This window comes from Thamnophis elegans, chromosome Z (genome assembly GCF_009769535.1).
Source record: "Thamnophis elegans isolate rThaEle1 chromosome Z, rThaEle1.pri, whole genome shotgun sequence".
NCBI lineage: Eukaryota > Metazoa > Chordata > Lepidosauria > Squamata > Colubridae > Thamnophis > Thamnophis elegans.
The window spans coordinates 84,916,448-84,931,535 of record NC_045558.1 but is presented as its reverse complement, the minus strand read 5'-3'; the positions used below and the strand labels follow the sequence as shown (position 1 = coordinate 84,931,535).

At 46.7% G+C, this 15,088-nt stretch overlaps 1 protein-coding gene across 5 annotated transcripts in view; it reads left to right on the top strand.

Moving 5' to 3' along the window:
• UBA6 (ubiquitin like modifier activating enzyme 6) overlaps window positions 1-15,088 on the top strand; it is a 116,408-nt gene that overhangs the window by 41,324 nt on the left and 59,996 nt on the right. For all 5 annotated transcript variants that reach the window (XM_032236973.1, XM_032236976.1, XM_032236975.1 and 2 more), the window contains 2 exons: window positions 7,358-7,424; window positions 8,370-8,513. In XM_032236973.1, the coding sequence (XP_032092864.1) occupies window positions 7,358-7,424; window positions 8,370-8,513 (211 nt within the window). The remainder of the gene's footprint in view (window positions 1-7,357; window positions 7,425-8,369; window positions 8,514-15,088) is intronic.

Here is a 15,088-nt window from a genome sequence, read left to right as displayed (position 1 = left end):
CTTTCAGAACATTTCATAATGATGGACATAAGTGCAATTAGAAGATACTTATTAAGGTCTGTAATTGAAGACATTTTTGGCACTAACAAAATAATGACAGTCTTAAAACATGATGAAACCACGGTCAGTTGCAGTGAAAGATTGAAAATATCTGTAAGAACACAAGGCAGCTCATTAGCCCACTCCCTAAGAACATGCCAGGAATGTTACCTGGTCTTGCTGCTTTCCAAATGTTAACTTTCCATAATGTTGTTCAGAAGTAACATCAAAGCTAAGCACTTTGATGGGGCACAGCTTTCCTTGCAGAGGTGCTATTTGATGCCTCGAATCCCCCCTCCCCCCTCCCCAAAATGTTCAGCTCATTTTAAAAAGTCCAAGTCATCCTTTCAGTATGAGGCAGTTTAGCATAGTTTAGTGTAGTTAAAACACCAAACTAAAAATTGGGAGATCATGAAGTATAGTCTTGGGCACAAAGCTATCTGGGAAACATTTGGCCAATCTCTCCTGTTCAACTCTAGGAAAATCTTGACCAAACCTGCAGGGATTAGTCTTGGAAGTTGGCAGGAGCCAACACTGACACCAACAAAAAGTATTGTCTTTCTCTCCCTCCCTCCCTCCCTCCATCCATCCATCCATCCCTCCCTCTTTGCATTTGCTTTTGAACAAGTTGCTGTTTTCAGTAGGTTTTCATTGTATCAATCTTTCAGGACTGGTGGACAGGTCCAACCTTCTGGACCCAGAAGATAGTACCACCTAACTTGTTTCTATCTGTTCTGCCCTGGAAACACTTCAAAACGGCCTGTTATTTATTCTATTTGCCATCTGAGCAGGTAGAACCTTCCATTATCCTTAATCTGGTGCAATAATTGAGAAAATTAAAGTATTAAATTTCACTATAGCTCAGAAAAACCCATTTGATTATTTTAGAAACTTAAATTAATAACTCAAGCAAAGGTTGGGCAGTCATCTGTTGAATGTTTTAATATTTTTATTAATAATTTAACAAAGTTGTAAGGGACCTTGGAGGTCTTCTAGTCCAACCCCCTGCTTAGGCAGGAAACCCACCACCACTTCAAACAAATGGTTCTCTAATCTCTTCTTAAAAACTTTCAGTGTTGGAGCATTTACAACTTCTGGAGGCAAGTTGTTCCACTGATTAATTGTTCTAACTGTTAGGAAATTTGTCCTTAGTTCTTGTTCTACTTGGAGGTGCTTTGGAGAATAGTTTGACTCCCTTTTCTTTGTGGCAACCTGTGAGATATCGGAACACTACTATCATGTCACCTATAGTCCTTCTTTTCATAAGACTAGACATATCCAGTTTCAGCAACCGTTGTTTATATGTTTTATCCTCGAGTCCCTTGATCATCACTTAAATATGAGTCAGCAGTGTGCAGCAGCTGCCAGTAAAGTCAACACAGTTCTAGGCTGCATAAACAGAAGGATAGAATCAAGATCACATGAAGTGTATGTGTTATATATTTTATTATTATTATTCATATTAATATATATCATTCATATTAATCCAATTCACACTAACAATGTTAGTAATTTTGGTCACATTTATCAAATTTAAGTAATCCTCATTATATTATTTAAACATACATAAAAAGTGCCTAACATCTGTAAACTTCTAATCTTTCTATCTGTTATTTTTATTCATTCTATTAAAAATTATATTCTAATATTTCCTCTGTCTAATTTTATTTCTGCATCTTCAGCTTACAATCAGGTTACTTTAATATTTAATGAGAAATTTTCTCTATCCATTATCTCTTTTACTCTGTAGTGCTTCAATTATTATCCATTTTTTAGTTCACCTCCCACACTCCTCATCTTTATCTCTATCTGCATCTATGTCTTTCTTGTTCAATCTAAACATTTCTCCCAGTACAATCTCATACTGCCAATTTTCCCAGATGTCTGCCCATATCCCAGCCTCCTTATCTAAGGTATCTTCCTGTCTCTCCAATTGTTGATTTGTCTTTTATTTTCTTCAGTCTTTTGTCCTTTAACAGCTGATTTGTCAGTCCTATTTTTGTTCCAGTCCTTGATTTATTTGTTGATGTGGCCAATCCATCTTTCCACTCCTTTTGTTTGCCATTTATCTGGTCTTCCTCTTTGTGGAGCTGTTGCTTCATTTGCTGATTTTTCTGATGCATATTTTTTCCCTGTTCATATTCAATTTGCTGGCTTGAGTATCCATTTCATCTAGTCTTTCTGTTGCTTCCACCAGTTCATGGGAAGTTTGATCTTTATTCATTGTTCTTTGCAAAATGTTTTCCATTTTATCATCTATACCATTGATTGAATCCTTAATATTTTGGAACAACAAAGTCATCTCATTAAAAAGTCCTTTCATTTCCACAATCTCCAACCATAATAGCAATAAAGATGAAATAAACAATAAAGCCACAATCTAGTTCAAAAAGAGTCCAAATTTCCAATCATCAGTAGATGGAGCTCGCCTCTTGAATTTCCATGCTACTTTTTTTTCCAGCGGATATTTTTTTTTCACTCAAAATCCATTTCTTTCAAAACAAAGTCAATTATTTAAATGAGCCACTTCCAGTGTTTACTCTAATAGTCCAAGGTGTTTTCCAAGTTCTTTAAGTCTGCTGTGTGGTTTTAGTCTTTTACTGTAAATTTCCAGGAGTCTAGGAGTCGCTGTTCCTTTTGTGAGTAGATGGGGCTCTCAACTTATTTTTCAGCATAGATCTCTTTATCAAAATAATATTTTCTTTCGCTGCTTAAACTGTTATATTTTTAGAATCTCTTCTCTAGGATTTTTTCCCCCTTGAGGTAATTTTTAAGAAAAGAAAAATCATCTCACCCAGAAACAATCTTGTTCACTGTTCTCTTGGCTCCTGCACTTTCTTAGGTGTTCTGGCTATCCCCAGCTTCATTGCACCCATGTTGACTACCACTGCTCTACATCTTTGGATGAGGGGGAATTTTCCAAGTCAGGGAGGAGAGATGCAGCTCTCCTCAACCTGCAAGGCCCCCGCCTTTGCTTCACCACCCCTACAGGGTGGCTATAGCTCCTTTTGGAGTCTTCCAACATGGAGAGCTTTGAGTTCTTGTTTCTGGCACCACTGGAAGTACAACCGCACATGAAATGTCTTGGTAAGGCCGCACTTGGAATACTGCATCCAATTTTGGCCACCACGAAGTAAAAAAAATGTTGAGAGACTAGAAAGAGTTCAGAGAAGAGCAATAAAGTTGGGTGGTTTTCTTGGTTTGCTGTACAGTGGAGCTTAGGTTTCATTGCAAAATGATCCCTTTCAACCCTATGATTCTACCTTTTTTGGCCTGTTTTTCTTTCTCTAAACAAAAATATTTCCAGATAATCTTCATTCATCTATCATCATGTAACCCTTCCAAAACCAAGGTATAAAAACAATTTAAAAGCTTTCCTATAATGTAATTTTTCAGACAAATGTGCTATTGTACTTTGTGCTAGGGTAGAATTTTAGCCTACAATGTCATGGAAATCTTAGGACCCTGAGGCATGAATAGAACAGAATAGTTGGAAAGGACCTTAGAGGTCTTCTAGTCCAACCACCTGATTAGACAGGAAACCCTATACCCATGAGGGCGAACCTATGGCACGTGTGCCACAGGTGGCACACGGAGCCATATTGAGTGGCACGCCAGCCATCAGCTCTGACGAACATGCGAGCCAGCTGATTTTTCACATTTCTGGAGAGCCAAGGGAGGCCATTTTCGCCCCCAAACTGGTTACCTGGTCACCGCTCACTTGTCCCGCCCCACCACACCCATCCAGTCTCTACTCTACAGCTTGCTTGCCTGAAGTGCTGCGCCCCTGATCTGTCTGTTAGGTAAGATTACGAGTCGTGGCTTAGCTAGCTGCCCCTTCCCCACAGCCCTGCCATGCTTCCCTGCCTTCCACGTGGCCTTCCCGACATTCCTATGGCCAGCTTGTGAAAGCAGACAAGCGGAAGGCCACGTGGAGGCAGGGAAGCATGGCATGGAGCAAGCAGCCTACTCCCCTCTCTGTGGCCTTGCCATGCTTTCTTGCCTTTCACATGGCCTTACTGGCGGAACCCCATGCCCGCTTGAGATCAGCATCCAGCTCAGCCTGGCCAGGGGGTGGCCCTCAATGGAAATGCAGATGGTGTGCTGGGGCTAAGAGAGGTGGCAGTGCTGATGCTGCAGGACAACCCGGGGCTGCTGCACATGCACCTGACCCCTTTTTGCAAAGGCAGAGCGCCCGTCCCCGCTGCAGGAGGATGCTGCCTTCCATGGGGCTTCAGGCTGCCTGCTCCTCGGCCCTGGTGCCGCTTACTACCACCAAAGAAGCAGAGCAAGAGGCAGTAGTCATGGGTGGGTGGGGGGCAGCCCGTCACACAGAGAGCGGGCTGCAGCCGAGTCTCCTTCCCTCTGGAACTCCAGACTCCACAGGCCGAGTTCTCAGAGTAACGCCAGTGGTCGGTTCCTTCTCTTTGAGACCCGCCTTGCAAAATGTAAGAAAATTCCCATTTTGCAAAAAGGCTCTCAGAGAAGGAAGCGGCCGGCCATTGTGCTTCTTCAGAGGAGTTGAGGCTGGAGGGGGGGTTTAACACGGCTAGCCTAGCCCCCCTCCCCACCTGCCAACATCTCCCGAAGCCATCGCCGTTGCAGCTGCAAGAGGCACGGGGGCAACCTGGCAAGCTGGGCACCCAAAAAGTGCCCAGAGTGACCCATGGGCACCTGAACTGAAGGTGATGGTAGTTTCGAAACCTCAGGGATTCCGGGCGGCCGATATGCACAGGGAGCTGGGCTGGCTCCGGTTGTTCCTGAGCTGGAGGAGGTGATGGTCGCCTTGTGGATTCTGGGTGCCGCTGGGTGCTGGGCTGGCTCTGGTTGCAAAATGTCAGAAAATTCCCCATTTTTCAAGGCAGCTCTCAAAGAGAATGAAGCGGGTGCAGGCGCTTCTTCCAACAGCTGAGGCCCCCGCTCCTCTTTTTTCCTCGGATATTGGAAGAAGCGGCGTGCCTGCTTCATTCTCTTTGAGAGCCACATTGCTTGCGAGGCGAGTGCTGCTGGAGAGAAATCAACACGAGGGGGAGAAGAAAACAAATTTCTGCTAGGGAAAGAGGGCCGCTGGGGAGAAATCAGGAGGAGAGGGAGAATGCTGTCATTAGCAGAAGCTCGGCTTTCTTCCTCTCCCCCTGATTTCACCAGGGAGTGCAAGCAAAGCAGTGTGTGTGTGTGTGTGTGTGTGTGTGTGTGTGTGTGTGTAAAACGGGGCCTGGATGCTACTGATCAGCTGGGAGGCTGGCAATGAAGCCTTGGTTTCCTCACTGCCGCGACTCTCAGAGGAAAGAGGCAGGGATACTGGCCGGCACTCACTTCTCTTACTGCTCATCACCGCTTGCTCCCTTCCCTCGTTCCCGGCCAGCCGCCCAGCTAATCAGGGCAGGGGGGGCTTGGGCTGCAGCCAGCATGGAGTGTGCGGTAATGCTCCATCCTACAGGGGCGGTGGCAGTGAGCAGTAAAGGAAGCGCGCACCAGCTAGTATTCCTGCCTTCTTCCCACGAGAGCTGCCACAGTGGGGAAACCAAGGCTTCTTTGCCAGCCTCCCAGCTGTTTGATCCCATCCAGCCCCCCCTTACACACACACACACAGAGCTTGCTGCTGTGCGAGGCAAGCGCTGCTGGGTAGAAATCGGGGAAAGGGAGAAGGCCATCCCTAGCAGAAGCTTGGCTTTCTCCTCCCTCTCCCCCTGATTTCTCCCCAGCACTGCTCACCTTGCGCTTCAGCAAGAAGGTGGTTCTCAAAGAGAATGAAGTGGGTGCAGTGCTCTTCCAACAGCCGAGGAAGGAAGAGGAGCTGGCGCCTTGGCTGTTGGAAGAAGTGCCAGCACCTGCTTCATTCTCTTTGAGAGCCCCTTGCAAAATGGGGGATTTTCTGACATTTTGCAACCAAAGCCAGTCCAGTGCCCGGTGCACATGGGCTGCCCAGGAGCCCTGAGGCTCAAAACTACTGTGTCCTGAAGCAAAAACGGTCTCCCACAGCCTCCCTTAGGCCCTCCAGAAGCTGGAAATGGCTTTAGGAAAGCCTCCGCAGGCTGAAGTGGGCAAAAAAATGGCCCCAACGGGCCAACCAGAAGTTTGGAAACGATCCATTTCTGACTTCCAGAGGGCCTCTGAGGGGGGGCAGGGGAGGCCGTTTTCGCTCTCCTCAGGTTTGAGGAAAGCCTCCGGAGCCTGGAAGGGGGGGTTGCATGCACATGGGTGGGGGTGGGGTCACATGTGCATGCGCAGTTAGGTGGGGAATTGAGGGCACACGGGTGCGTGCAGCAGTGCGCGCACATGCAATTCTGTCACACCGTTAAAAAAAAGGTTCGCCATCACTGCCCTATACCATTTCAGACTATTGGTTATCCAATCTTTTCTTAAAAACTATCATTGTTGGAGCATTTACAACGTCTGGAGGTAACTTGTTTCACTGATTAATTGTTCTAACTGTCATTAGTCGTATTGAGGAATAGCAGGGGGAGAAGATACCTTCTGATTTTACTTTCTTGATTTCAGCAGCAGAAATGTCTCAGAATACTCCTAAGAGACACATGGTGCTCAGTGAATCAGCTTCCCATTTATAAGATTCTGTTGATAGTGGATGCCAACCCACATATTCTAATTCCAACGGAAAGAGCTTTTACAATTTATTGAGCAGTTGCTTTCTGTTGTGCCAAGTCTCATAATCCTTATGACTTTACTGTACTAGAATAGCATTCTATATATATTATAACATGGAACCACCCCAAATGACCAATCTGCATTACATTATTGTCTGTATAAATTAATCCAGAGCATATTTCAAGAATTAAAATAAACTATTTTTATTAAAAATATCTAAAACATTCTGTGATCAAATTAGCTTTTTTAAAGAAAAAATGAAGATAAAAAAGAAAGAATTCTGTCTGAAGTTAAGTGGTGGATAACAGCAACAAATTCCCTTTTCCAAAGCAACAGTAACTATTTTTTAAAAGTCCAATGTTCAATTTTTTTTCCAACCCAGTACCTTTCAAATATTCTGGGATTATTTATTTATTTATTTTTATTTCTCTGATTATAGTCTGCATAATTCAGCAGCATAGAAATTTAATAAAGAATACATCCACATGTCTGTGGAGATTCTCAGTCATCTAGATCATGGTTTTCCAGTTGCCTCTTGAAAAAGCACCTTTGGAATAATGCATCCACATTTGACTATGCCAAGTCCTTAGAAAGGACACATTAGATAGCCAAAAGATAAAAGCTAATACCAGATATCTCGCAAAGTGTATGTGTTTATGTTTTATTTTAAGAGTAACATAAGATTGCTACATTATTTTTGTTTTGGCTCTAGATGTCTTCAAGATGCTGAAGAAATGGTGAAGATAGCTCTGTCCTTAAGCAAAACGCTGGAAGGCAAGGTAATTCCTTTAAAGATCAGTAATACCTAAAACTTTTTAGTTTATTTTTCAGTTCACTTTTCTTGACAGTAAATGAGACTCTGACATGTATGTTTGAAAGTTTTGTTATTGTGATACCCCATGTTGGCTAATAAATTACAATTTACAAATACAAATAAGTTATGATTGGTATAAATTTCTAAATATTTCTGCCAGGAATATTAAACAGATTTCCAAAGTTGTTTTAAATTAGGCATCTCTGAACACTAGTGATATGTTAACTATGAAAGTTAAGTGGAGATCTGTATATGACAAATTCTGTTCCAGTTTGAGTAGAAAATTGTATGCATGAAAATTGTATGTATCCTCACTTAATGACAGTAATTGGACTGTAATTTCAGTTTCTAATTGATGCAGTAATAGATCATCACATCACATTATCATATCACTTTGTGAATGCCATCTGGGCAGTTTCCATTGCTGTTGCTAAGGGAAAATTGTGGTTTGTTAAGGAAGAATCTCACATGAGTATGTTTAGTAACTTTCTGCCAACTTCCCACAAGCAAATTTAATGGGGAAGTGACTGGAAATTGCATGTCCTGGGTGACTTGCAGGTAAGTCAAAGGGCAGGGGAACGCTAGGAGTTAGGTGGAAAGTTCTGTGTTAAGTTCTTGTGGGCTGGTTAGGGATTGCTACCATGCTATGTGGGTGTGAACAAGTTGGGGAGAGTGTCCTGCAGCATGATCTTGTGCTTTGTAGCAGGACAGTTGTTTAAAAACCACAGTTGTTTATTTTTAAAATTATATGGCTGCTTTTCTATATGATACCTCTTTGTCAGATTATGATTACAGTGGTGAGAAGAAGAGCTAAATTTGAATGAGGAATGAATTTTGGATGAGTTGTTGGAAAACTGTTTTTTATAGAATGTTTTTATATCTGGATTTTTTGTTTTATTTTTAATTACAGCATCAAGTAAATGAAGACATTGTGAAATGGCTCTCAAGGATGGCTCAGGGCTCTTTAGCTCCTCTCACAGCTGCACTTGGTGGTATTGCTAGTCAGGAAGTCTTAAAAGCAGTGACTGGAAAGTTTTCTCCCCTGCAGCAATGGGTAATGGCCTATTGCTTTTGAATTGAATGATTCATGTTTATGACTGATTTCAAGTAATATGCTAATATAATTTATTGGGTTTTGGTCTTGTATGCTGTGGGCATTTAGCTATTGTTTAATAAACCATGTTTTTGTAAATAATGTATGACCCGAGGCATTAATTCTTATATAGTGTCAAAAGTCTGAAGTGTAACTTTCTCAAAATGATTTTTATGTGACATAAGGGGAATATTTTTTAAATAAATGACTAAAGAATAATATTTCTTACTTTTATTATTTTGAAAGTAAATTACTGTATTTTTCAGACTATGAGACACACTCCCCCCGCCCCACAATGGGTAGAAATGTCTGCATCTTATAGAGCGAATGTTGCCAAAGTCCCGCCCAATCGCTGGCCTCTCCCTCCCAGCAAACAGCTTGGTCAGCTTAAGCACAGCTTAATTTAGCACAAGCAGCTGATTGGCAGTTGGATTGGCCTCCAGAATACCACCAATCAGCTGTTCCACATTGCGGGAATCGGCACCACCCATTGCTGCTGCTCCCTTTCATCTCCATCCACCCCATTTTTGGCCTCCATCCACCCTATTTATGACCTCCACACGTCCCAGTTTTGGACCGTTCCAGGCAGTGTGGATCTACTCAGCTGCTCATGCTAAATTAGGCTGTGCTGAAGCTGACTGAGCTGTTCATGCAAGGAGGCAAACTGCTGCGAGGCAGATTTTTTTTCTTGTTTTCCTCCCCAAAAGCTAGGTGCATCTTATAGTGGGAAAAATATGGTATCCTCTAATTCAGGAACAACAGGAAAGAAAGAAAAAACGTAGAAACAGGATTTTTTCACCATCTCCTTCATTGTGCTATAGCTGAAGGGAATCAGTGATCATACCATGCTTTTCTACATACCGTATTTTTTGGAGTATCAGATGCTCTGGAGTAGAAGATGCACATTAGTTTTTGAGGAGGAAAATAAGAAAAAAAAATTGCCTCTGCCTACCAGCATCCATCGGTATTCATCACATTAATCTGATTCACTACAAGCAGCTGATTGGCGGAGGGATCGGCCTCCCGGAATATCCCCGTTCTCCAAAGCGCTGCTTGGAGAGTCCAAGCATGGGTTAACACAGTCTATCTGCCCTAGGACTGAGTATCTTTTTTCCTTGACCACGCCTCCCTTTGCCTCTACAATCTCAGTTTAAAAACTCAGTCCGCCCGTGAGGATTTGAATTTGGGGAGTTCCTCGATCCTAGAGTAAATAGAGTGGACTTCCCATTATAATTACTCTTCAGTTGTTAATTGCCATCCTTAAGACCACCTGGAATCATCTGAATGAATCATCTGAATCATCTGAGAGTTGTAATGATTATTACAGCTGTTTGTCGCTGCTGAGGGGTTGCCGGTGCCGCTGGCTACCGCTGGTGAAAGCAGAGCGAAAGTGTGAGTTGTTCGTCCGGCGGCTGCTGGCGAACGGTGGAGGACGGCAGGAGGCTTCCCATTTGGCGTTTCCCCCGTACGCTAAGCGTTTTGGAGCATTATGGAGCCTTCTCCAGGCTCGGAAGGGTGCGGGCGGCTCTCAGTAAAACCGGCAGTCGCGTTGGCCATTTTCAGAGTTTCGCGTGCTTTCCCCCAGCGACAAGGGCAGGAATTGCGTGGGCAGCGGCGGCCATTTTGGGTGAATCACTTCAGAGCCGCATGTAGCCGTGTATGAGCGGAGGCTTTAGTGGTGAGCTACATCGAACCAGAGAAGCGGCATCCATTGTCTCCTGCTTGGAACCGCTACAGTCGGGTGGGCCACCTGAGAACCCCAGCAGCATTGGCGGATCGCCATCTGGGAGATCGGAGACTTGGCTGGGGTGCCAGCAAATCGCCCCTCCCGTGTTACATCAGTCGGAGGACTGTGGGCGGCCTGAGGAAGGGTTTGGTCCCACGGGCACCCCTCTCCTCCAAACGATCTCCGGGCGCTCGCAGCCAGCTGGCTCGTGCCCAGTCCGGCCTAGTGACACAGCTCCTTCGTCACCCTCTCCTCGGCTGAACCACCATGCCAGACGGAGGTTTGGAGCTTCAAGAGGCACAGTCAGGGCCCTCAGCCAAGCAGGCTAGACTGGATCACCTGCCCAAAGGGGGTAAAGGGAGCAAGGGTCCTTCAAGTAGGAACCCCACGGGGCCTTCTGGGAGAAATGAGAAAAAGGACAGTGCCGAGCACCGCAAGGCAGGGGGAGTTCCTCAACCACGGGACCCAGATCCATCCCCAGAATGCAGGGAGGCACCTGATCCCATCCCAGGGCAGAGGATTGAACAGGGGCTTGACTCCCCCAGGGCAAGCAGGTCTCCTTCATCAGCAGGGGATATCTCTAGAGATTCCTCCCCTGAAGCTTTGTGGGGCTATCCTGACTCACCCAGTTCTTCCCTGAGGGAGGAACTGGCGCCATCTCAGGGCTTTCTCCCCTCAGATGAGATCTCCACCTCCGGGGGTTGCAGAAGCCGGAGGGCTTCTAGCAGGGCCCATCGCAGAGAGAGTAGGAGGTCGGCCCTGTCCGCAGAGATGAAGGAGGTCATATCTCTGGCCATCTCCCAGGGCATTGTGGAGGGCATGAAATATCATACCGACAAAGAGGCTCTTCCAAAACCTAAACAGGTCCAAGCAGCCCTCTGAGCAGGCTCCGGCCTCCCCCAGCACATTGGTGGCTAGGGAGGAGTCCGCCTTGGAAGAGAGGGAAGTGGAGGACTTTGAATTGTCAGAGGATGAGGACCTCCCTCCAGATAAGCCAGCCTTCACCGGTCTTTTTAAGCCTTCTCTCTTTAAGTCCATCCTACATAAGGCAAAGGCAGCCACAGAGTTAGGATCTACCTCCAAGGGGTCCACAGCTGGGGCCTCAGGCACTAGGGACCACAAGGAAGGCCTGTTAAGGAGCCTGCCCCGATACAGGAATTCATTCCAGGGCCGGGTCTTTTTATGGACGTTGTCCAGAGGCAGTGGATTCAACCTGGGACCTTGACCAACCCTAGTGGGGAGGACAAGTCTCTTTATACCATGGAGCATAAGATGGAGGAGACTCTGAAGCTACCTGAGGTAGACGCTCCAGTAGTCTTCCTGACCTCTACCTCCAATCTACCGGCGGAGAAAGTCGGTAGAAAGTCTCAAGGCGGAGGATAAGAAGTCAGAAAAGGCGTGTCTTAAAACTCACCAGGCGGCCGCCTGGGCCATTAGAGCTTCCATCTCTGCCTCGTTTTTCATAAGATCTTCTCTCCTCTGGCTGAGGCAATTGAGATCCAGGCCCCACTCTGGGGGATCTCGATGGAGGCACGACTTAACCAAAATTATCACTGCCGTGGAATATTCCGCTGATGCGTCCTTGGACGCAGCAAAGTTTGCATCCCGGGTGCTAGCTTCTAATGTTACCTCTTGCCGTCTGCTCTGGCTTTGCCACTGGCAAGCGGAGATGAAGGCGAAATGAAAGCTGGCATCCGCCCCATTTAAAGGGGGGCCCCTCTTCGGAGATGCCTTAGATAAATTCACCATTGAGACTAAGGATAAGAGGAAAATTCTTCCAGCGACCCTTAAGAAAGCTGTGGGATCTGCAAGGGATCTGGCTCCTTTCTGAGGCAGACTTTTCGAGCACAGGACAATGCCCAACCTTCCACCTCCTCTTCTTAACATAGGCCTTACTCCCAACTGGGTGATAGAGGTCAGGACAGGGGTTCCTTCAGTGCACGGGGTAGGCAACAACATCAGCAAAGCTCCTTTCGCAAACCCTTTCGTGGTGGATCCAAATCCCGGAACTTCCACAGAGGGAAGTGACTACCACAGGGATCCCCCATAGGGGGCCAGCTTCAATTTTATGCCGACGGGGAGAGATAACCACAGACAAATTGGTGCTGAATACGGTAAGGAAGGGTCTCCTCCTGGAATTTCTGTCATTTCCCCAAAGAACCTTTATCCGTTGCCCCTCTCTCAGGAGTTCCCTGAAAAGGGAACTCATACAAGCAGAGATCCGCCACTTAATCCAGATAAAAGCCATAGAACCAGTTCCCAAGGAGCAGGAGAAACAGGGGTTTTACTCAGTCCTGTTTCTAGTGCCCAAGGCATCAGGGGGATGGAGGGCCATCTTGGATCTGAAGCACCTGAACCTCCATCTGGCATATTGGCGGTTCAAAATGCAATCCCTCAATGCCATCTTGGATTGCATAAGATGAGACCTCCTCATCTCAATAGATCTAAAGGAGGTCTATCTTCATGTCCCCATCCACTCAGCCCACAGGAAGTTCCTGAGGTTTTTCTTTGAAGGGGAGCACTACCAGTACCAAGCTCTCCCCTTTGGCCTTTCATCGGCACCCAGAACATTCACGAAACTCTTGGCAGTAGTAGCGGCCCACCTCCGGAGCCACTCCATCCGGCTAGAGTGTTATCTCAATGACATCATAATCCACTCCTCAAACCAAGCCCAAGCTCGGCAGGATGTCCGGACTGCCATCTGAACACTCCAGCAACACGGCTTCTCAGTAAACCTGAAGAAGAGCCACCTGGAGCCAACTACACGCATACAACACCTGGGGGTCATTCTGGACTCGAATTCTTGTCAGGTTTTCCTGCCTCCAGAACGGTTGAGATCTTTCCGGGACAGAGTGCGCCTTTGCAGCGCATCCAGGTCGGTACAGATTGTCCAATTGTCACAACTTCTGGGCATTATGATTTCCTGCCTGAAGGTAGTTCCCTGGGCTCGTTTCCACACCAGGGAACTACAATGGTTCCTCCTGCCCATGTAAAGGGTGAGGAACAGCAACTCGCGCAGGCATGTGCTAGTTCCACCAAAGGTGCTCCGCTCTCTGACTTGGTGGAAGGCAAAAGCAATGGAGAAAGGGTCTCTGTTCAAAGAACCCAAGAAAATTGTCGTGACCTCAGATGCCAGCCTACAGGGATGGGGAACTCATTGCCAGGGCCAGCTAGCTCAGGGACTGTGGAGTCAGAGGGAGTCCTCCCACAGCATAAACTGGTTGGAGCTAAGAGCGGCCCGGCTCGCTCTACGTCAGTTCTCCCCTCAGATTGTGGGCCATCACGTTCTGTTGCTCACTAACAACGTGGCAACAAAGGCCCACATCAACAGAAAAGGCGGCACGCATTCCAGATCGCTTATGATGGAGGCTGAGGCTCTGGGCAGGTGGGTGGAGCACCACCTGCTTTCCATCAGGTCAGACCACATCCCCGGGATCAGCAACCAGAAGGCGGATTGGTGGAGCCGGCAAACAATCGATGATTTGGAGTGGCAGTTGCACCCGGACATCTTCGAACAGATTGTGCGGAGGTTCGGCAAACCACAGGTCGACATATTTGCCACTCGCCACAACTCCCACCTGCCTCACTTCTACTCTTGTTACCGATCTCCAGGGGCGGAGCAGATCAATGCCCTGAGGTGCAAGTGGCCTCCGGGTCTACTGTACGCATTCCCCCCTCTCCTGCTCATTCCACAGGTTGTGGCCAAGCTGCTGGAAGAAGAGGCAGAGATTGTGCTCATGGCACGCTATTGGCCCAGGAGGTCCTGGTATGCAGACCTTGTCAGTCTTTCCGTTCAAAAGCTTTGAGCCAAGGGGTGATCTTCCACCCAGAATCCCAGTGGCTGCAACTAGCCGTTTGACACTTGAGGGGGACCTCCTGAGGAAACAAAAGTTTTCTGACAAGGTCATTCAGACCATTCTGGCGTCCAGGAGACCTTCGACAACCAGGATATATGAAGCCACTTGGGGAACATTTTCCGCCTGGTGTCAAGAAGGGGGTTGCAAGACACAGAGGCTTCAACTCCACAATTGCTGGACTTTCTACAGGAGGGGTTGGACAGGGGCTTGGCCCGCAACACCAAGTAGCAGCTCTGTCAACCATACTCTCTGGGGGTTCCATATCTTGAGCCAACACCCTCAAGTTAAAAGCTTTCTGAAAAGTGCATCGAACATTAGGCCTCCTGCAGTACACCGATATCCGTCGTGGAACCTGCCATTTGTCCTTCGTGCCTTAACGGGGGCTCCATTCGAGCCACTCCGGACTGCATCTCTTTGACATCTAACCATTAAGACAGCCTTCCTGTTCGCTATCACTTCGGCTAGGAGGATATCCGAGTTAGCGTCTCTCTCGGTCAGGGAGGACCTATGTATTATCCATCCGGCTAGGGTCATATTGCGACTTGACCCTACCTTTATTCCTAAAGTCAACACACTGTTTCACAGATCGCAGGAAGTGATCCTTCCCAACTTCTGTCCCAAACCACCACATTCCAAGGAAAGGGATTGGCACAAGTTGGACGTAAGGCGTGCAGTACACATCTATGTCAGGAGAACCAAAGAATTCAGACATTCTGAGATGTTCTTAGTCTCTTTTCATCCTGGCTCGCAAGGGCGAAAAGCTTCATCACATACCATCGGATGTTGGCTGCGAGTCGGCATTAAGCTGACGTTCGAACTTCAGGCCAAGGCCGTGCCGGGTCGTGTGACTGCTCATTCAACAAGAAGTGCGGCCACATCCGCTGCATGGGTGACCCAGGCGTCGACCATTGACATCTGTAGGGCAGCCACATGGGCGTCTCTCACTTTTTTCA